General features: G+C 29.9%; 2 protein-coding genes across 2 annotated transcripts; one reads left to right on the top strand and one right to left on the bottom strand.

Annotated features, from left to right (window-relative positions):
• Positions 1 to 4,237: 4,237 nt before the first annotated feature.
• Positions 4,238 to 16,054, bottom strand: LOTGIDRAFT_72213 (hypothetical protein; the record flags this gene model as incomplete). Its single annotated transcript, XM_009061692.1, has 7 exons — positions 4,238 to 4,575; positions 4,926 to 5,095; positions 5,498 to 5,589; positions 5,801 to 5,876; positions 7,081 to 7,171; positions 8,287 to 8,452; positions 15,980 to 16,054. Coding segments are annotated over 7 exons (1,008 nt in total), but the record flags the coding sequence as incomplete, so codon positions are not given.
• A 2,377-nt stretch (positions 16,055 to 18,431) lies between these two features.
• Positions 18,432 to 23,555, top strand: LOTGIDRAFT_229061 (hypothetical protein; the record flags this gene model as incomplete). Its single annotated transcript, XM_009061938.1, has 10 exons — positions 18,432 to 18,770; positions 20,235 to 20,363; positions 20,534 to 20,578; positions 20,791 to 21,079; positions 21,701 to 21,755; positions 22,004 to 22,191; positions 22,354 to 22,408; positions 22,803 to 22,910; positions 23,151 to 23,313; positions 23,447 to 23,555. The coding sequence occupies exons 1-10, from the start codon at positions 18,754 to 18,756 to the stop codon at positions 23,553 to 23,555; spliced, it is 1,158 nt and encodes a 385-aa protein (XP_009060186.1). The 5' UTR covers positions 18,432 to 18,753.
• Positions 23,556 to 25,149: the final 1,594 nt, after the last annotated feature.

The raw sequence follows: 25,149 nt of genomic DNA on the forward strand, positions 1-25,149 counted from the left end.
TTGACAATGTGTTATCAATGGTATTGGTTTTTTACTGATATTATTATTGTGTGATATTTCCATGACTATGTGTCAAGATAGATAATACTGATCAATTTTTTTATTTAGTATAATTAAATGATAATTGTACAATGAATGTTTATATAAATATTATGTTTCCAGTATTCGCTATCAGTGATTGGTTCCTGTGATCACAACTTAATCTATTTTCATGTACAATGTTAAAACAAAACAAAACCTAACACTCCCTCAAAAATCTTTTCATTTTATCTTTAAGAGAGTCATTATGAATGTTTTTTTCTAAATTCCATAGAACAGTATTTATAAACATTGGCATGCATTTAGTTCATTAGTATTGCTTAATTTGCATTGTATTTGGATAACTTTGGTTTTGCAATGATACAACAGAATGCTTGCCACCAGGGATTATGTAGACCTAAAGCTGTTAAGGAATTTAGGCTATTCTGTATCTAATTTTCTATATGAACTATATGTAAATCTGCTTTTTTTTTTAATTTAACTCTTTTCATATATATATTTGTGTATAGTATAATTTGTAATATTTTTAGAATTTTCCTTCACTTCTTAAAAAAATAGAAATTAAAAAATTCTGATTTTAATTATCTTATGTGGACGAACACAAGATGATGAGCTGGTGACCCCACATCTAGCATACACAGAATATAAGCTTTGGTCATACAGATGAATATACTGGTGACTTCAAATCTAACAAATGTTGATTAGTAAACCTACATCTTACTTGATAAGCCACTTTAGCCCCAATCTGAATTTGATGAAATCCTGAAAATGATATGTTTCTTGTTGAGAGGAAAATGTATCAAAACACCAGAAATTGGGAAACATGAACAACTTTATTCAGTACATATTCACAACTTATAATAAACATGACATATACAGTGCAGTAGAAACAGCCAAAATTAGCATTAAATACAATACAATCATGCAAATCAGAATTTGCTAAGTTTTGGAAAGTTTCAGAATTAAAGGTTATTTGAGATCAAAGAAGTAAAAACACTTGGTCCAGAAAAACAAATCAGAACATAGCTATCAATGGAATTAGATTTGCTGCCAAGTTGTACAAATTTCTGATGAAATTCAAGCCATTTTGATTGAAATGTTGGGGATACAATAATTTGATTCATAAGGCTCCATGATCAATTGGGTTACACCAAGTCAAATAAAGACAAAACATCTAGATAATATTGAAACATAAAAACATTAAATACGAGATTCTAGCACATTGCCTTTTGATGATAGTTCTATATAAGTGAATTTAAATATCTTTATCAAAAAAAAGGGTTGTCAGATCAAAACAATGGAGAGGCAGCTTTTAGCTGACTACTGTGAACAGCTTAAGTGTCATAACATTTGGTAATGAAAAATCAACTGAAACACTCACTTACATTAAGTCAAAAAAGATTAATTAATATTAAATATTCTTGATTGGAATTAATTTAGCCTAAAATAAGGAACAGTTTTAAAGCAAATAAGAAATATGTTTAATAATCAAACCTAAGGTGAATGTCCTAAAATGACATTATAAATGAATTTGAATATAAATGTAAAAGCATAAATAAGCTAAAAAATAAATTATGTTCCGCTGGGAATTACTACAAGTAATTGTGTAGATTGAAGAAAATAACCAGTTCAGTGATGTATATTGTAAATAGATGTAAGACTTTCATAAATCTTTTACCCACGGAGCAAAGTTCAGATTTTTCTTATACTCCACAGGCTATGAAATTGGTAGCAAGTAAGCAAGGGAATTCTTATTTACAAACAAGTATATGAATTAAAATATGTACTATTCACAAACAATATTTACAATATACATAGAATATAGAAATTTATATTTTAACAATACCACAATATTCTAGCTTCAACCAAATTATTTATTTTTTTCAGATTATGATATTGAGTTTATCATTTGCTTGGACTAAATTCTAATACAACTTTATTTTTTTTATATTATTTTAAACTGTGTAACAATTTCAATATATTGCAAAACTTTTTCTTATTTATCCTTTGAATTTATGCATTGTAACTTCAAATGTGTTTCCCAAATTCTATCATAGACCATCAAATATTTCTTTGGCTGTGTATGTCCTAATAATTTGTGATTTAAAATAATTTGGTTGAGCTATTTTAAGTAGACTAACCTCGATATGTAGCACTAAACAAGATAACATACAAGGAATTTGTTCATATTTTTTTGGTCTATTTATATAATGGAACAATAACTACAAACTACTATGGGATGAAAAAAACCTTAATATTGCAGATTATATTTTGATCTTTTTACCTATATCTTATCAAACCAAATTCATTTCTTTAAGACAAAAATGAAACACAAAAAGAAGAATTGATATGGATTCATTTTATAAATTTCATGAATTTTTTGAAGTAGATTATTTCCAAATATTCAGGTTGTAATTGTACACGATGGTTGAATATTTTATCATTCATAGATGTCAACTCTAAAATGATTTTATTTCTTACTGAATATGACTTAAATTGTTTCATCAGCAAGCTTATATAACTTAAAAAATATTGTATAATATATAAAATATCACAATTATGCGGATGAGTTGAAACAAAAGCTGGTAGAAAAAAAGCAAGTGATGGTTGATGAAATTATAGAAAATAATACAAATAGAAACTGAGCAAAGAGAAACAAGAATGTTAACATTTTAATTCTTAACTTAAGAGAACATCATATATTTGGTAGCAAGTAAGTTAATAAATGTTATTTATTTTCAACAATAATCAAGGGTGCAATTTTTGTTTGATAGGGAATGGTGAAAGAGAGTTTAACCCACAGCACTACAAGATAAATTACCCACAAACCAACTACCCACTGGTGTTTACTTTCTTATATAATGTGTGAATGTGGTTTGCTAGTGGAGATATTATCGCACAAAGACAACACATTAGAACTATATCTATATAATTATTACTATATCTAGAACATATTATAACATACAAGATACACATTTTATCTTTAGAAACCAACATCAATTATACCACTATTAGTAGTTGTTTGCCTGTGCCGGGTATTACCACAAGGCCATGATTTGAAACTTTATATATTGTATTATTATGATAGACAAAATGTGACACTTTATCTTTAAAGTTTCTATGATATTAAATGATAGTTAATTTTTTAGATAAATAATATTACTAGTAGTTGATTGTCACTCAATTTTCAAGAGCTTACTGCCATCATATGATCATTTACAAACAAATTTCAACTTTGGTTTCTGGATAAAGTTTAGATATATCTGTATATATAGTTGTCTGTTATACCTCAAATCAACAAGTTTTGATACACAACCATAGCAATAATTCTATTAAATGATATATCCTGCCAGCACTATTGTTCACATGTGTGTTGTGTAGTATGTCAAACCCTTGTTTTAGGACATCATTCAAAGGCAGACCATTTAGGTTAAGTAGCCTGCTGTATCACGTCATGACCATGTTATCTTAACACATGGTTTCTGAAGACAAAATGTGTACTAGAATAACATCAAATAACTTACAGTATATTTATAATATGTATATATATTTTGTTTACAACCATAAAAATAAAGAATCTTATTTGCAATATTTCAAGTGTCGCCTATAAACAAGCCTTTATAACAATAACTGTGAGACAGACATCAAGAAGTTATTTTTATATTATTATTAAGTTACCAGTTTTCATTCAATTTACAGCAATTTATACCAGTATATCAAATTCTTATTAATTCTGACCAGAACATTTCAGCCATTAACTGATTTTTTGCTATTAACCATGTGTATAACAAACTGCAGACATACTTCAATATCAGATCATTTTGTTGGAATGATGTTCAAACTCACCAACTTTTGCCAAAAATTCAGTCAAATTAATAATACCAGACAGAATTAAGAAGTAATTTGATTGATACAGAGTTTGATGTTTGACTGTTCCCTGAAGAAAAATTAAGAGTTACTGTTCTTACTTGATCATTCATTGGAATTCATCATCAGAACTGAGAAGAGTTGTCTTTTCATTAAAACGATGTTTATTTGGTGTTGTACCTGGTGGACCTGGTTGTCCTGGAGTACGAGGCTGAGCTTGACCATGACCTTGATTATTCGGCTGTGTTGTGTTGCCGTTTGGTGTAGTTTGACCTTGATATTGATATGGTTCATTAGGCCACATACTATCTATGCGCTCTTCATCTCGGGTTGGTTTTGAACCATGCTGGTATTGGGTATATTGTTGATATTGAGGATGAAAGTTGTGGATAGCATCCTGCATGATATCTCTAGGATTCATAGTTTCCTTCAAACTACTAGAGATGCTCTGTAGAGATACAGTACGGCCATGAGTACTTGTTGGTCCAGAACTGTAGACACTGTGAGGGAAAGCAAATCTAAGAGCAATAGCAGCCACAAACATCTCGATACAAATGAAGAAGTTTTGCCAGCCAGCAGATACAGTACCTACACCTACTACTAGTTGATTACCTTCATGATATATAGGACTGATTACTTCAGTTTTTTCTAATATGGCCAAAACAACACCTATAATACAAAACATCAATTTAAATAATGAAAGAGGATAATGATAGAACGTGTCTGTTTAAACTAGTGTGATCACGTTTTGGTGAATCAAGTCAAAATATTACTAGTTGTAATTTCCGACTATTATCTCAAGAATAGATAAGAAATTTATTATTACAAACCTTGAGAGGCCAAGATAGCAAAAGATTTGACAATACTACGTAAACTAGAATTGTAAGATGAATCCATAAAGTCTTACAAGATATATAAATGAGAATACCAGGTGATCATATATGACCCTCAGTACTCCAGCTCATCAACAAGCTTAAGATGCTCAAATTGTACATATTTAAATAAAAGATGTCACATACCTTGCCAGAATGACAAGAAGATGGTTGATTTAATGATACAGAATTTGAGAACTGGTTCATAAGCACTCAGTAAGTCCTTGGTAGCAAAGTAGAATAACAGTAATCCATAGAGAGCCAAACTGATAGAGAAGTTATAGATCACTGTAATATATAAGTAAGCTCCAGCAGGTCTGAAATATCAATTTCACAATTTTCATTTTACAATCACACAGTTTATTGACAAAAGTGGCTTTATATTGGTTTTCCTGTTTTTTTTTTTCATATATGGATCAAAAGGCTAACAATTTAAAACTTTATTTGGTAACAAGGTCTAACAAATTCAAAGTGGGGAGAAGGGTGTGGCTCAGCAAGTCAGAGGCTTGTTCACTAATATTGTCCAGGGTTTGATACCTGCATACTGTCAGACATTGAAACTGTTTGACTGTGACACCATGTGCTTTAGTTGTGTATATCATATATCTCTGAAAAGAGTCAGCTAAAACTAGAGCAGAGGAGTTTGATGTGAAACTTTATTTTATTTCAGTTTTCAAAACTTTGCAGTTAATTAGGAAACAGGAGAATAAGTTACTTACGAGAAGTTGCCATCTTTATAATAACCAAAAGCTTGTAAGATAAGAGTCAGTATAGCCATGACTGGTTTAATGATACAGAATTGTAGAGTTGCCTAAAATATAACCAATCATCATTAATCAACATAACAATGGTACAGTTTCTGTCCAATGTCAGTGCCACAGAAAAATAATTCTTTTTACCCACCCTGGGACTTAAAAAGAATTGAGAAGTGGTAAAAAGACAAGACACTATTCTCACTCTTGAGACAAAAGTTCTGGTAGTCTGACATAAACTCAACAATATATAACAAGAAGACAATTTACCTGTTTACAAAATCTTAAGAAACCAATGGTATATTGTCCACCAGATAGACAGCATGTACACCAAAACCAACTTGATCTACAACACAAAATACAAGTTTATACTAAATATTGGTAATATTTCTAGTTTGAATTTACAAATCTTTTACGTTGTGTCAGAACAAAGTCAACTTCACTAAAACAGATTTGTTGAATGTCAGTAATAGCTGGAAAAGAATACAAACTCTCAATAATTATAATTGGAAATTCTCTCTGTTTTAAGTCCCGATTCATCTAGCATTCTGTTTTGGTACAAGTTAAAATTCTTTATGGACCCAACAGCCTTTCTATTGGAACCATCAGAAACCACATAAGAAGATTATAGGTCAGCTCAAAAGAACAAGACATATGTCAACCAAACGTTGATTTTTATTCCATAAAATACATACGCTCGATATCTGAGAGGATAGTCCTACAAAAATCTCAACAATATCAGTCATTAAGACAATCGAAAAGTTCGGACAAATATTCAGAGTGAATTTATTCCCATGTTGTTAAATTATTTCTGATAAATGTCAAATGTAATCTTTTACTTCCTTGTTGTCAAAGTATTGATAAATTCTAACATGCAATTCTCAGTAGGCAGTCTTTCTTCTTGTGTTCATTAACTTTCTAATCCTATTTATTCATTGAAATTCTGTTTATTCCATTACCATTGTATAATGTATCATATGGTTAAGCTTTAAGTCACATCAAATAGACAAATTTGAATCTGTCTCGGTAGGTAATAAGTGGTAGATTTCTTTGTTGTACGAGCTGTCATACAATATGATATGTTGCAGAGTGCTAGAGAAAGTTTTACAGAAGAACCTTTGGATGTTTACGTGTCAACTAGCATAGCTAGACAACATATCTGTAAGTGAGAGTGGAATAATCAGTGGCGAGATGGATTGTCTTCTGCAAGACATATATGTGTCAGAGGATCAAGTTCCATCAAGTATGAACAATTTCTAATACTAGAATCAACACTTCTGACAGTCAACAAAAAGTGTATTCCACCCTTTAAAATTACAACATAGATTTTTCATGTCATTTAATGATTAGAAACTTCCTACAGAATGACAAATTGTAATATGTATTAAAAATTTGTCTAGTGATTTGAAATGAGTTGATGTGTTTTTGATGTATAAAAGATCAATAAGTAACATGTAACAGGACTCAGTTTGTAATTAAATTGCTTTCTTCTGTAGTGTCTATCCATGATAAATAATGAGAAAACAAGAGAATCCCTTAAGATGACTTACTTGATTGGTTTGCCTCGGATTTCAGCCATAATGGAACCTTCTCCTCCAAGATATTCATAACATAAACTAAGAAAACTGTAGATGACAAAGGCTGAAATGATATCATGAAGAAATTGAAATTCTGAAAAACACAACTTGAATATATTTTCAATGGAATCACTGAAACATTTCCCTTGAGTAAAATAGTCCTTTCTAAGGCAGCTTCATGATTTGGATAAGAGATTAAATAATTAATGATATTTATGAAAATTACAACCGTAGTGATTTTAATGAATAATCCTGATTCAGATAAAAAGTTATCTAGGAATTAGATATAAGTTGAATTAGACTTGAGCAAAGTTGATGAATGAATAAGCAGAATGTGAAAGTTGTATATACATTGAATAAATTTGGATAAAATGGACACAAGTTGCTTATAAATTGGAAGAAATTTCTGTAAAATCAGAAGAAATTTTTGTATGAATTGAATAAAATTTTAGCTTAAATACTCAAAATATTTTTCGTCAACAAGGGGTACGCATTATATATGGGTAAATGGATTTTTCCAGATTTTCATGGGGTAAGGAAGGGATGTGCATTATACACGCTTGCGCATTATATTTGGAAATATACGGTAGAAGAAATTTCTTTATGAATAATAGAGTTAAACAAGATTAAATATGAATGAATAAAAGAGGAAGTAGATGACAGTTAATTAATATAGAAATACCACCTGTCAACTAAATATGGCAATCAATAGTATAAAACATGATATTGTTTACATCAGGATATATACACAATTTATATTCTATACACAGGATAGAGACATGTGTTGCATTCATGTCTTCTATTACAGTTTTGTATATGACTCAATTTACAATTTCGATTACTAGATTTTGTTAATGATTTTCTATATACATGATATAGTAATGTATTTAATATGTGTTTTATTGCAATCATTAATTATAACTTCAGACTGCATTATAATGTTTTTATTTAACTCTGTATAAGATATATAACTACTTACATACAGATAGATTATAATAAACCACTCTAAATTTAAATAGGTATATCATAATATATATCTTATTACTTGTATACAAAAGCATAAATTTGGTAGGGGACTGTCACCAAGTCCGTTAGATAGAAGTCATTATGAATGCCATACATACAATTACAATATATTGTAATATTTTAAATGGCATAAAAATCTGAAAACCTACTTACCCTCATAACAGTCTCTAACACTGTCAAAATACACATAAAAATTATCATTGTTAAAAAACATGAGACTTAGAAAGGAATCGAAGGAATATATTGGTACTATAAATAATACACGAACTATCCATCTTTGTTCATTAGGACATGTATAATAACGTAGGTGAAGATATATCTGAAATTATACAAGAATACATAATGATAAGTACAGTATCGCAGGATTTCATGTTCCATCTAATTTACAAAATAATGCTGACACAGCCGAAAAAGATTCATTTTGTTTCATTAACACAAAAATATACAGGGTCAGGTGATATTTAAATGAAATGAAATGAATGGAGTTTGACTCCCTACTGTTCTACACCTAGCTGAAATCTAAGATCTATGCAGTCTCTTTTGAATAAAAGTAATAACTCCTCATTCTAGCACTCATCAATACCATAGCAGACTAAATATTATCCAAAGTGAGTTATTGTGTTCACAATAAACTATCAAGTCAACATTTGACACATTCATCAGAGTTAAAAAAGACCATTTACATCTCTAAAAAATACAATAAGAAAATATTTTCACTGTTCAAATAGTGCTCAATATACACCAATGAAATAAAAATATTAAAATAGAATATAATACATAGTTGGAGAAATCAAAGAGTTAAAATTTTCATTAAATTGATTTAGTGGTCTTATGGATTTTGACTTGGATAATAATATATATGTGTGCTAATTTTTTTCCGTGTGATTTCTACAAACCATGGAATTTCTGAATATTGTAATGACTGTCTTTAAATCAAACTGACTCTTCACACTACAGGAGTTAAATGAAGCCAATGAAAGTGACTGAGAAAAATGACAGGAATTTCAAATACCATCACAGTTAATGACAATTTTTCCTGGTTCCATAAGAAGTGAAGACTAACAGACACGAATTAATAATATAACAAGATGGAAGTTGGAAGACATGATGAAACTAATCAAGAAAGTAATTGAATTAAGTAAAGGTTAAATCCTACTCCTATGGCATTAAGGAAACCTGACCTCAAGGACTTCTTAGGCTTATTTGTATTATGTCCATAGAGTCATTATTAAGTCTACTAATTTCTTTCCAAGGAAAACTATGTATAACTTATGTTTCTTTTAACCTCAAATCGTCAAGCTGTTTATTATTCTTTATGTATGTACAATCGTGATATCTAGGCGAATTTTGTGACTTTGTGACAATGAAATATTGGTAGTATAGCCCTCAGTAAAGGGGTCAAAACTGACTTGTACAGACATTTTCATTCTATAATAGATAATAAATTTCAATGATGATAAACATCACTGATATATGAGTCAGTCAACCTCTCAGCTTTATTTTTAGACCAAATAGATTCCAAAAAAGAATACAGGATGATTCTTAACGGAAGAGATTGTCAGCATGTAAAACTGCACCATAAATTATCAGTGTTAAATGATGTTTAATCAAAGGACATTCTAAATGATACTTTTCTCATGAATTTATAAGTTTATGAATAGACGTAAATAATACTTGTTATAAATAGACAGATGATGTATCATTAAATCACATCTTTATTTCATACTGTGAACTGTGAATGTCACTTATCTGTAAATCACACCATCAATATCTTCTCTCTTGACTTGACACTGGATAAAATAACTTAATAAATCATCAACATTACTGTTTAACTAAGTTTTATACCAACTCTCTGGTCATAGTGACACAGAATATTTAATCCCTATATGTTGAACAACAAAATCTCAAACATATTCATATGTTAACACTATTAAAATCATATTCTTGGTAATAAAACCATTATTACATTTAGTGTCTAAGATGAGATGAAGGGAAAATATAATCATCTCAATATTTCATGACACTTTATGGGAAGAAAAGCTGATAGAAAGCCAAGATTGAGGTAAACCAGCTTTTAAAAAACTTCCAGTCATATTGCATATTCACATGACACATACAGATATGCATAGTTTGAGGCCATCTTTTGGATCATTTACATATATTTTGATATCAACTAGATAGTATTAACCAATTGAAGGTCTAAAACTGGTTATGACAATATTCTAGAGAATATCTCTATGTAAAAATTGTGTAGTTTATTTCAATACACCCTCATATTTTGGGGTTTTGACAGTTTAAAATATTTGACTATCTATAAAGATAAACTGACAATTTTAACTCCACCTCTGACAAACAATTAGAAACATGTTGAACATTTTTTCTTCTTTACAAATCAAAGTTTTAGCAATAGAAACTGATCAATAAATTTGATGTATGTCAAGTCAATGCTAAAAGATAAATGCTAGTTCCATCAAATCGCTGAAATGAAGTGGAAAATTAATTTTCTTCACACACTACAGTAATGTCATCTGTCTTGATTTACTGTACAGATTACAAGCAAGTTGGTATAGAACTTCATAATGGCAAAAGTTAGTTTATTATCAAATGTGTATGTTGTTTAATTTACAAAATATTAAGGTGTCTGGTCCAATCTAAATTTGCTGATTTGATTTAGAGCAACGAAGCCTGGATGTGCAACTAGATCATACTGCAATTGTTAGTGCAACCTAATCAACACAATAAGTAAGGATAAGTTTCAGCAAATTTCAGAGAAGAACTTGATTAAGAACAAAGAATAAGGCACCTATAAAACAGGTGTATCACCAGAAATAGTCCTGGTTATGTAATGTGATTAGTCAGGTTAGAGTATACAATGGTACAAATTTGAAATTGTTTATCTTAAAATACACATGTAACAATACAATATACTAAACCTAACCAACTTATACTGTCGTAAGCAATTCACTGTCTTTAAAAGATTTGTTTTAAATGACAAGTAATTTAAAAAAGATCTTAAATCTGAAATTAGATCTTTCAAATAAACTTGTAGGAACTAACTTTTTTCTTACAACTTGAACAAAAAAATAGTAATACAAAACTTGTCATTACCACTCAACATATTGGATTTGAAAATCAGACTAGATAGCTGTATATCTCCTGAGAATTAGATATAACATTACAAAAATCTGTGTTCTATATAAATTGATACAATATTGAGATCTATAATCATACAATAATAACTTGTGTATAGATCTATTGTTATTGATACATTAATATAAATCAATATATATGTATAAGATATTAATGTTTCCCCACTATAAGACTATGAAAGTAATTTGATGACCAAGCTTTTATATGAAGTTCAGTGAAAGGAACAGATTTTCAACAGCCTATGAAATTAAAAGAATATATTCTTTCAAAATTGAAGATATGCTGGAAACAAAGCCTCACAGACTTTGCGAAGGATTACTCTGTTACTCATTTTTGAACCTTTTTGTCGTTTTTACTTATGTGTCATGGTCCAAAAAACTTTGGAAACGAACCAACCAATCTCATATGTACCAAGAGAAAGTCCATGGGTCATACTGAACTGTGCTTGAATCACTTGAGCATTTCCTTGTTTTGGAAAGAGTTGACAAATTTATTTCTTTCAACTGCTAAAAATATTGCATTTGGACCTATTAAGAAAACATAGTACAACCTAAAATCCCGTAAGTACTTGGAAAGTTAAACTGCACATCATACTATAAAAGTCAAGAAATTGTGGTACCTTGTTGATATGCAATTGGTATGGAATTTACATAAATGAAATATATTGAAAGAAATTGCTTTAAGACATGATAAGTCAACCTAAGACTTAAGTATACAATAAGAATTCTGGTAACCTTTAAATTTCTAAGACAGTCTTGGCAGAGAAACACTGTAAATCACTGTAAATGGTTAATCCATTATAATGTCTCCTGATAAAATTAACAGACAAGACTATCGAATTCTCCTTAATATAGATTTACACATTAACAAAATATTACTTCAGCCCATATATAGAAGTACAGCACATTCTGCTAATAACTTGATACTCAAATTACAAACTTCATCTCATGTCTATCATCCATTTTACTTTGTCAATATTCTAAACCCTCTTTATGACATATTTCTGATGAGTTTCCAAGGTGATTAAACTTGATGTGTTTTCTGTATTTATTATTTCTAACACAATTCTATAGCATTATCAACACTTAACTAGATATATATCCAACAGTATAACATCAAGTTCCAAAGAAGAGGTGGTAGGGGTTGAAAGCTGACACCAGGCTTACCCTTTAATAAGAACTAGCCCTGCCATCAGAATGTCAGACTCTAATTTGATACTGCTTCTATGGGACAGGTTCGCCATCCATTTGACCTATAGCAACTTAGTTTCAGAAACAGGATTGTGTTTTAGCTAAGCTAAATGTTCACAGCTGACCGTCGAAATTTGAACCTTCAAATAATTGTGTGTCTAAAATTATCTGTGTTTGAAAGTTAAAAAGACGACTTGTATTATCTTGAGGCTCTGGGTATGAGACTATAATTAACTATGCAAAGACTAGCTACTCGTATCATGGCAGGGTATTATTGGCAATAGGTAAGATTTGGAAGGCTCAGGTCATGAAAAGAAACAACTTTTTCTCAACTGACCTGGATCTATAAAGAGTTGCCTTGTTCAGTAATGACAATGCAAAGTGATTGTCAGTGTGTATAAATCAATGTGCTTGTAAAGGACAATAAAACAATAATCTATAATCAACCAGCTGTATATAGAAATATTGTATTGACAGAATGGTGAATCTTCAAGTCATTGCTAAGAACTGCTTCCTTAATTGTCAACTCCACTCTGTAGTTTTAGAATCTATTCTGGAGTTCATTCTCATCACATTCTTACTGCTCCACTATAATCACATCTCATATATCTTAAACAACCTTCTTATACAACACATCAATAACATAAGATTAAATGATGTTTTTTTTTTTTACATCAAGCAAAAATTATTCAAAAGGCTACTATCATGCAATGTTAATATTAATGTTCATTTCCTTGTTTACAATAAAAAATAAGACTTATTGCACACTTTGATCAGATTCAAGTTGGCCATTAAGAGAGAACATCATTATGTCATTGACAACAACCGTACATGAGTTCTATTGGGTTTTCAGAAAAGATGTCTTAAAGCAGAAAAAAAGCCATTGAATGAGGTTATAAGAAATTATCAAACATAAGATTTAATACCATTCAACTCTTTTCCAGTATCATTTGACATTAAGTTTTTTTTTTACTGTCATTGAAAATGGATTGCAAATTGTCAGGTGACAAGTAACATGGTCATTGAAACAGTAAATTATTATCCACACACGACATTTTATGGTAGTCATTGTAATAAAGCAGTTCATTTAGGAACGAATGTGAATCTTGTTATAGTGAAAAAACTCTGATTATCATGTGACAAGATAGATGACCCGGCAATATGGATCATGTACATCTTGTATATAAGCATCATTTATTTAGTGAACCCACATTCATTCCTTATATTTATATTGATCAAATATTACTTTTAAATTCTCTAGAATTTCCTGTTTTGAAACTGTAAAAATACAATGTAATCAGTTGTTGCTTCCAAATTAAACCAGTCAATCAATTGTATCATTCTGCCCTGCACTATATACTTCTATAGTCTATACATAATTACAAAGGCAGGTCTTTCATTTTTTAGCGTCTTTTGGGTCATAATGATGTCTGTGATTGATGGATCTGTAGAGCAATCACTGGTTCTGTAGACATATGTATTGAACTGGTAAAATATATATATTCAAAATATTTATGATGTTGCTATGTTTTATGCACTACATACTATAAGAAGCTTTTAAAATCAATTTTTTAATAGTTCAAAAAAAAATTCACTGGTTTTCACATGTTATGTCATGAAATAAGATTCTTTTATCAATATGAACCAACATTCCCAACCATGGTTGATGATGGAATTCACTCTTGAAATTGTTGTTGTCAATGACAGAAAAAGAGATGTTCTCTCCAAATGGATAGCTTTAATCTTATGGAAGTGTTGTAAACAAGGAATAATCCAGCAATCTAATGCAGATGGAACTCATACTTTAGTAGAGCAAAGGCATTTTTGGACATCCAAGTCTTATTCAAATTATAAACAGGAGCAGTCCACTTTTTTAAGAGGTGGAACAGACATACATATTGATTATTTACATTTAAAGCCTCTTATGTTTACTTTGGTCAGTAGAGACACTATTCTGAACCTGTGTTATTACTGCTGGTCATCTAATGTTAATTATAGATTGTAAGCTATGTCATTGTTAAGTATTTCTGACAATAGATTCTCTTCTGATAGAAATAATGAAATAACAGCACACAATACTGGTCGGTGCTATATATGGTAGTAGTAGATGGTATTTAGAATGTAAACGTGACTGTATTATCAATCTATCTGACAATATATTCTGTCCTAGCTTAACTTGCTAATGACATCAACACTTCAATTTCTACATCCTCTATTGTTCATATGTAGAAGACATTTCTGACAAAAATTCAAATCATGAAGTTATAGCTTTCATCTTAAGGACAATGTCCCATATAACTTCATTTGACAAAACAATCCATCACATAAATTTTAATAATATAGTTTGCCACCTCTATAGTTATTTAATCATTTATGTGATGATTGAGCTCAATTTTTGAAATAAACTTTGGGTCTGAATCTGAAAACATTTTATCTCTTAGCATATAGCTTGAGTGATGCGCACTTGTTCATTCGCCATAAATGACCAAAATCTTAAATAAATTTACCTGCACACGAAAGCTATCACCTAAAGGAGAAGTGCACAAATGAATTCTACCTAAGCTGATGGCTCGTGTACGCGCCACACTTCATACACATTCTCAACACTGTGGATATTATAGATGACATAATAATATCTATATGAGCTCAGGTTCATAACAGACTGGCAACACAAGTCTGTCAACAGCATTATATTTTCATTCAATTGTAAATGAAATGAACTGAAAGTCATAAAGATAGTTAAGACAATCATAACACCATCAATATTATGATCTATCAAATGTGTGTTGTGGAATTTGAATCATTCTGGAAACTGAAAGGAAATTTATAAACCAGGAACATTACTTGATAAAACCAGTCAATAGCTGTCAAGGACTTTACAATCACATCAATTAGTTATTCAAATGTTACCATCATAAAATTTTGCTTTTAAAACAGGCATGGCTTTGTGTGAATCAATACACTACCAGAATGGGAAATGAAAAAAAAGTGAAAAAAAAAGAAGTGTTTTACCCTCATGGGAGCAACAAAAAACTTGAATCACAGACAACTTTTATCACTAATCTTAATAGCATTTCTTTACCTTTCATTCAATATTAATATACTCACACTTTATTCAATACTATTCTGACAAATACAAATGGATTTCATTACTTCTGAAAAGGTCAATTTAGAAGCTGATTTTGATGTCCATAGAATTTAACTTACAAATAACAATGGACATTTATTGGGCTTTCAGCATTCAATATCTCCAAGAAAACATTAAAACAAAATGACCATCATAACTAGAACTCAATAAAGAAAAAAAAGGTTCGTACTCGTAAGCTGTTTGGAAACTTGGAAAATCTCACACAGACATTCTACAATTCAATGTAACTTTGAATGTTTCTCAATTGACATGATACACATGCATCAAGAATTTAAACTTCATATCCAATCTAAACACCAAGTTATTGTCCTAATTGGGACAATTACAGAACCCTTTGTAAATAGTATTATGTACATACCTGATGAACTGTAATTAAGATAGCAGCTACAGCAAAAGTTCCAGCTATACCTTGAGCTGCTTTAGTTTGTAAGAATATTAATGGTACTTGTGGTAATGATATATTGGAGATATTAGGATCTTGTGAAGATAGTGTAGATATAGGTAATGATGTAATTAATGAAGATGAGTGCACAGTTGTAGTTATGGTAGTACTTCCATTAGGTGACAGTACCCCAGCACTGGTATCATTACCAGACATCTACAAAAGAAAATGTTAATACATATTTTTCTAATAAGGCACTGATAATTTTGTGATAAAAATTGATTAAATGATAAAACTTCTTGAGGCATCAGACAAAATTACACTATAAAGTACCAGAAGTTTTTTAATTACTTATTGAAATCAATAAAGATATATCAAAAATTATACTTTGAATAAAATAAAGAGAGTTTTTTTTATAATAAAATGTGACTTTAAAGAGACAGTGTTCCTCAATTTACAAATTTTATTTTTAAATATTTAGTAAAGGTACAGCCTATGGGGAAAATTTTTTTAAAACTTAAGGTACCGGTACAATGGTTATATGGAAAAACCATAATTCATTTCACAAGATTTAAATGAACAAAAAAAAAAAACCCATGCATTGTTGAAAGGTGAGAGAGATTTGGTCACTATTCCTATTTTTATGGATCTGGCATGCGCTCTCTCCAAACTCACAAAGACATTCATGAAGTGTCATCTTAGAGCTGTCCTTTCTGTAAAACATATCTTCTTTGCAAAAACCCTATAAAAATTTATATACTAAAGCAACCAAGCAAATTTTCCTGATTTATACAAATAACCTTAAATCAATGTTTCATATTGTTCGGTAAGTATGTAATATACCTATATATTATCAGTCTGAACTATATTATATAACCTAATAGAGACAAGTGATTATAATAATAAGTACTAATTACACACCAATTACATCTATTCTTACATCTTTATCATTCTTATCATTATATCAACCTAAACTAACTTATATACATAACAATTACAATATCACTTATGGTAGATAGTAAACACTTTAGAGTGAAATAGCTAAGTAAGGAAAAGAGTCTTGTAAAAAAGTAAAAAATAATCTTTAATTTTTCTCCTTTTTAACAACAGTGGTAAATATACCAAGAAACAAAATTAATCTAAAGCATTCACTAAATATTTTCTTTCTTTATATTTCCTTTTTACCTTCATCAAAGTCTGTGACTTCAGATATGAAAACCTAGCATCTAAGTCTCTTTCAAGATACCTTTAAGTGTCTTTTTTTTTACACCTTCATTGCCATTAGCATTATTAGATAATACTACTAAACTGCAATAAATTTTTAATCCGTACTACTTTTGATATGGCTTTACCTTTTGACTTAATAAGTCACTTTTGAGGTCGTGATTATCATATTTAACAATCATCAGATGACTAACTGATAGGTAAATGATCAAGAGAGAGTCAATAGAGTAATCAAATAAGGTGTGACATACAATATACAGTTATTGATATACAAACAAAATTTAAGCTAATTTTTTAGTAATATCATAGATATGTTCATAAAGAAAAAAAAAAATAAAGATAAAAAGATAAAGATTTAAAGATTTGATTCTGCTCTCCATCACCAATCTCCATGTACTTGAATTTCCTTGATCATTTCACATAAATCAAAAGAATTAATTAATCCTACCAGAAACTGGGACCAATTATTATAATTTTTGTTGTCATACGTTACAATACCTTATATGTTATCATAAAAAAATTCGACTATCTAGTGATATTTTATAAGTACCACACATTAGAAACTCTGAACCATTATGAAAACTTCAATTTCACAATATTATTATAGCTTATAAAGGCAAAACTGAATTTCTGCACAAATTTACATATTTTGTCACTTATCTTTATGTTTAAGATTTTTAGTTTTTATAATCATAGAGATGAAATTCAAGAGATTTATAATTGATATTTCACTTTCTGATATTTTTAAATAGGTTATTCATTTTCAATAATTTAAAAAAAGGATAGGCCTATTTTATAGGAGGACAGGAAAAATTGTACTGCCATTTCACATTTAGAATAAATAAAAGCAAACTTTGGATGATTAAAAAGAAAAATGCAACAACTACTATGTTTTGTTGTGACACTGACTAACTGACAGATTCAACTCTGGCTATCTCAATCTGCTTGCAGGAATGTCAGAAGGCAGGTTATTCCAATCCAAACATATGTCGCTTCCTTGAGGAAAGAAATATAAATAGTATTCACAACAGAATGGACAGATTACTTACTTTCGATTCTCTTCTCTCAACGGATGATTATAGTCACATGTTTTCAAATCATATCAAATTAAATCGTTGAATAATTATTTGTATGCACTTTTCACTCTATCCTTAAAATGGCGATAGCCGGATGTGACGGCAGGGCACCTGACAGATGACGTCATATTTATTTGTAAACAAAACCGACATGCTTATAATATTTGAGTAGTTTTTATGTTTTTGTGTGATCAGGCACATTTATTCTACACATTATATGATTTAAATATAAGAATTGAAACAAAGAATACTTGCCAACATATATACTCCTAAAAGGCGACACGTTATAACCTTCAGAAACAATAATTATCAAAATGATTTAATCAGGAGTTAATTCCCCTTACCAAGTCTTTAGTGAAAGAAACGATAATCTTGGAAATCGCGGGAATTCTATTGCTCTGTTTTCCCTAACTGATACTGTTAAAGATCTTATACATAAAAACGCACAAGATGCAGAAGGCTATTACGTAAGTTTTATTATGTGGTAAAACTTTAACTAAAATTGACAATGTTTTTGCGAATAAAACAAAGGTCAAAAAAGGGGGTTAGATTAAGTCATGAAGTAAATAGCCTATTCCTATTATGACTTTTAAGAGGTTTGTTAGCATTTTATGTTTATTCGGCATTGTCAATGCATCATCCCAATTTCTTTGGTTCCTGTAGGCTAATTAAAGAAATGCTTAAATGGACAGGTGCGGCATTTTTTAGTGTTGATATAAGCCTTCAATACAGTGGTGTAACCGATATTCGTGCATGTAAGAATTCCACACCAAATTGTGTCAAAATTTAAAAACGCAAATTTATTTTTTTATGTCTTACTTAGTCAAGAAAAACACGATGTATTGATACCACTTCTATTGATACCCAGTGGTCATCGGGTCCAAACCACACCCCCATTCGTCATACTTCCTCAGGGCTGTGGTAACATGTGAGAAAAAAATGATGTATTCATAGCTAAATATTGTCCAATCAAAATTGGTCCTACTGTATTGGTAGCAAATTTCAGCCAATCAAAACAAATCACTCGTTATGACGCTTTGTTTGCGAATGTAATACAGGTTAATAAGACCATGTCAAAACCCGTATTTTTGATTCGATGAACAGTGGTATATTTAACTTCTCTTAGTATTTATCTTTAATATCCATTCATTATAACTAATGACAATTCCTTCAAAGAACAGTGATTTAAAAAAAAAATAGTGACTGATAAAATAAAGTAAAACGTAAGAGTCATAGAAACAACATAAGAATATAGGTTTACACCACTTTGAAATTTGGTGTATTTTAAAGTTGAAATTCTTGTTGATAGAGTTTCTGACATCAAGATATCTTCTGTTGCAGCTGTGCAGGATAATTGAGTCTACTGTATACACATGTCTAAATGAATTGCACAATGTTAAAAAGATACCCAGTCGACATGCAATTGAAAATTATGGGTTCAAGTCTACACTATTAGGAAAAACTTTGGTGTACAGCCTAAATCTACACTCTTGATTTTTGTCATTTCTCACATACCTAGTATACAACTTCTAAAGTAGAATATTTGAATTTCAAATGCATGTCACAAAAATGTCTTTATATCCTTCGAAATGTAAGGTTATGTGTTTGTTTCCCTCCTAGATATCATTAGATATAAAAAATATTGTATTTTTGTATCAAAATATGCATTTTATGTTACTTTATGAAATGCACAATGATAAGATAAAGACAAGAGATTTGAGGAAATCCAACATTAATTTCAAAATTTGCTATCATAGATAAATGATCATAACTAAAATAAATGATGAAACGGTTGCAGATGAATTTACATTGCATTAGTTTGTGGTCCAAGGGAGATAATGATAATTACTTCCCATTAATACCTGAAGTTTTCCCTCTGACTATCTACAGAAACACAAATAAGCTATGGTTATTTCATTATATAACTTCAGGAGATGTTTAACAATTGTCAGGATTTTCCCTTCAAGATGTTTTTGGTGGGATAATATACATAGAACATATGGCCCTGTTAACAAGACCTTTCCTTATTCTAACCTTGCTCTCCAGTTTAACTGTCAAAGGTCTCTGTTATTCATTATTTTGCGATTGCAACTATCTTAAAAAATATGAAAAAAGGTTATTTAATTGATTGTTAGAATAAGAAAGTATACAAAATAAAAAAAAATTGCTGTTTATACTACACATTTATTTATACTTCTTTAAATGTTTTGTTCTCTATTTTGTTTTGCAGGTCCTTTTTTACCAAGGGTGCAGCTCCTGCATCTAAAAAAGATTCGTAAGTAATATTTTTTTTACATAGTTTGTTTTTGTGTACTGGTATGTTAAAATTTAGCCAACAAATAAATAGTGTTGAAATTGACCTGATTTACAAAGTATTTTAGATCCCATATATTGAAAGTTTATTGAACAGGACATTTGAAAAAAAAAACTTTTGGGAAAAACAAATAAAAAGGAAAATGTACCTGTTATGATGTAATTTCTTTGTAGTCCGGAGAAGACCCCATTAAGAGTGAAAAATAATTCACCAAAGAAAACTGATAGTCCAGTCAAAAATGACATTGATTCACCAATTAAAGTTCGAAGTAAAAAGAAATCACGAGTCATTGAAAGTGATGAAGAGGAAGAAAATGAAGTCAATCTTGATGAAAATACCAAATCTGAAGAAATTAAAACAGAAAAAGAAATGAAACCAAATGACTCAGTGAAAGACAAGAAAGATGATGCAGTTAAAAGTACACCCAAAGCAAAAGATAAATCTGAAGTCAACACTATTAAGGTATTATATATTTATTGCATTGTAAAGACAAATGATGAATTGGCTGTATTCTCGTGATAAGGAATTTTTCATTCAGTTTTTTATCTGTAGTGATTCATGCCATGGGGTTAATATTTCTTGCACTTATTCAGTGAGTTCATTATCTCTTCTCTATACCTTAAAGGAGCACCTTCACTATCCGTTCGACTAATCATACCTTAGTTTCAGACACAGGATTTTTGTTAGCTTACATAATCAGTAATAGTGTTCACAGCTCATCAGCGAAATTTGAGCCTTCAAATCCATGTGTATCCATAATTATTAACATTTGGAAGTTAAAATTTTTTCTCCAAATTTAGTGAGACTATGCCATATATAGAAATATATAGACAGTGTAATTTCTAGTTTGAGGTATATTTTTCATGCATTTTGGTACTTCTTAACACTATTAAAGCACATTCATCAATGTCAATTCACCCATATCAATCCCCTAGAATGATGAGTGTTCCACTTTTTAAAAAGTCCATCATCCACAAATCGGATGTCCAATGAGGATTTCAAAGAGCAAATGAAACACATTGTGTAGCTTGAAATGAGATATTGTCAAATATATTAAATTGTTATGTTATCTACTATCTGTAGGAAGAAGAAGCTTCACCATTAAAGTCACCAGGTGGATTTCCAATAAGAAAAACAGGTGAAGTCTATAGATTGATATTTTTTTGCTAGAATATTAATTTAACAACAATTGCAATAGATTTATTGTCTTGGTATAAGGGAACATAATTTGGAGAATGTGAAGGTTTGAAAACTATATATTTTACCCTTTAATGAATAGACGTCCCCCAATTGTAAATTCCTTTGTAAAAACTGGTGTTCTTTTATTACTGCTTTTTGAAGATATTTTTATCAAAAGATTGATAATGTAAAGTTGTTTAATTTAAGCCCGTAAGAGTATGGGAATGGGTAGTGCTGTAAAGAGAAAAAGTTTGGCTGATTCAAGTCCCAAGGCATCTGATATACAAAGTCCAGCTAAACGTAGAAAATCAGAAACACCAGTCCAATCAGAATGCTTAGAAGACAAAGATGATTTAGGTATCAAGCCATTACCCTGTGATGATGTAGAAATGAAGGTATGTGGAAGACACAGTTAACATATTTTGGATTTTGGATTCAGTTGATAAGGAAACAAATAAATAACACCAATTTCAATATATATAGATGATTTATAATACATTGAATAATTACTACCTATATTCTACACAATTATTGTAATACTATTTCTATGTTTTTAGGAAGATATTAAAGAGGATGAAGAAGTAAAGAAAATAAAAGATGAAGAAGAAATAGGTAAATGATTGTTATTCATTATTATAGACTAAATTTTTTCTGAATTTCACTTTAGATGTTCATCTAGAACTACTAATATATATAACCCTTTAACAATATAATCACAGCCCAATTTAAGATGTTCCATTAAGTTGTATGCTTCTTTGCTAACCACATGTTTAATCTTGGCAGAGGCAGAGGTTGCTTGTCAGAGATGGATAAAAAAGAGTGTTTAAGTCTCTGCATGTTAAAGATCTGAAATCTAAAAAGACTATTAATTATTGCACTCTGCAGGATGTTGCCATTGTCATTACTTTTGTATAGTCAATATGTAGAATATGATAGCATTAAGCTTTCACTCTTAACACAATTATTGAATTGCTAAATCTATTATGGTGGCATTTTTTGTATACAGATGAGAAGCCTAAAAAATCACAAAAAACTAAGAAAACTCCTGACAGTAAGAAGACAAAATCTTCAAAATCCAGTGAAAGTAAAAATAAACCTGTTCATGATTTCTTTTGTAAGTAATAGTTATGTTCTATATATCTTTATTTTCTTAACATAAATCAAACTCAATCAATATAACTCAAGGTTAATGGTTGTCACTGTACCGAAAGATGACTTATTCACCAGACAGCCAACCAACATCTTATTCATACCACTTATATCTTAAGTTTTGACTATGAATTGATATTTCACGGTTATGATGTGCTTTATTTCATCTCACTTTCATTTTAAGTCTTTAATGATATCATTTCAGCTCCTAAAGTAAAGAAGGAAGTCAAGAAAGAGCAGATTACTCCAGAGAGTAAGAAGAAAAGTCCTAAAAAGGAGCCCAAAAGTCCAGAAAAAATCAAGAAAGAAGACAAGGCTGAGAAAATTACTAAAGACATAAAAAATGAAACAACAGATGAAGTTGACAGGTATATTCAATTACTTCCAATTAAAAACATATCTTGTTTTCATTAAGAAATATTTTTCAATCCTGTCAATAATGTGGAAAAAACATGGAAAAAGTTTGGATGGGACAATAAACAAAGGCCCTTTGTTCTGTAGGCTGTGCATATCAAAGATTCTTCCACAGATGGAAATTGAAAGAGAGCAGACAAATGTAAAAGCAAATTTCCCTCATTCTACACTGCATGACTTTGCCCATCTTCATTAGTCAAATTAGGTGCAGAAAAGTAGGACATAAACTCAATTCATTTCTGTAAGAAATACTGATAGGTGAATGCAACTGAGTTGGTCCAACATGTTGTCATAATGTGAAGGTCTAAATAAAATTTCTTCATGTTGAATTTGTACTGTAAGTTATAACTTTTCAAAATCATATAACATATTAGCTTTCTTAACCATTAAATAATACTATTTCTAACTCAAAATATCATTTGAAAATCTTGTCGACACCGTAGAGACTAGTTTATATCCGACCATGAAACTTGATTGATATTTGAATTTGGTGGACAATAAACACAGCTTATTTTCCAATATTTGCCTTGACAGTATTGGCATTTAATTTGAGAAATAAAATGATAATAGGTCATATGACAAGTAGTGTTGATTGATACATCGGAATAGGAATTAATATGATTAGTTATTGCCTGATTGAAAAATATTGTAGTATCGTTGTAGTTATCATGATATTGTCAAATTTTTCCATAGAAATTTTTATTTATTTAACATTCAAATGTTTTAGATAGAAAAAAATCACAAAATTTGTTTCAAAAACCATTAAAAACCACACCTATGCTTAATATTGGGATGTCCACTTGAACCAATATTGCTCAGCCCTAGTTAAAAGTCATAATATCTGCTGTGTGAAATTCAGTTTTATCAGAACCTTTCCATCTCAACATTATTTAAATCTAATCTGCCTGTCTCATTACCAGATTGCCATTTAGTCTTCCTTCTAGCCTTTTATTGAGCTTGTTAATAGAATTAAGTAGAGTTTAAGATGGAAGTGCGGGAACTCTTCAGATGTGTGTATTAAACTAGTCAGATTACTTAAATGTTTTGAATACTAACTACGTGGTAATGAGAAGATGTTTGTATGATACTAGCCTGTAGGTATAGCTGTGGTTTATACCAATTAATACTCTTTACTAAAAATAACCCCAGTCTGTGCCATTTTACCATTATTTTACTCTTGAACATCCTTCAAAATACCCTTTTATTCTGATTATTGGAAATAGATATTCTAGATATAGTAGATCTCTTTAATAGTTTAATGCTCCATCTTTGAGTGAATCACCAATCCAATTTGAAATTTCTGAACATTTCAGATACTATATGTATATATGAGACAATTTGTAGATGTGTATTTTTAAGTATGACCATTGCTTCACATTTAATAGGGATGGTAATAGCAAGTATACTTCTGATTAAAGTGGAGCTACAGTACATTCATGTTGCTTGTGATAAATTAGTTTTTTCCATACTATGATGTGACATACATGTGCTCTTTATATAACTATACCATATTTATGTTCAAGTCAATTTAGGATTAAAACAAAGTGGGGAATTGAAAGAATTTTATTATAAAAAACACTGAGCAAAATACATAAATATCGCTCTACAATTGATGTATTGAGAACTATTTTAACAGTGAAAATATTTTATTATTGAAACTTAAACCAGATATGTCTAAATTTTTCATTCAAAACTAACTTTCATTTACATAAAAGCTTATGTTTGCAAAATAAAAAGGAATACACACAAAAAGCAACAGAATAAATGCATGCATATGATGCTACACTTAA

Source organism: Lottia gigantea, assembly GCF_000327385.1.
Source record: "Lottia gigantea unplaced genomic scaffold LOTGIsca_5, whole genome shotgun sequence".
Taxonomy (NCBI): Eukaryota; Metazoa; Mollusca; class Gastropoda; family Lottiidae; genus Lottia; species Lottia gigantea.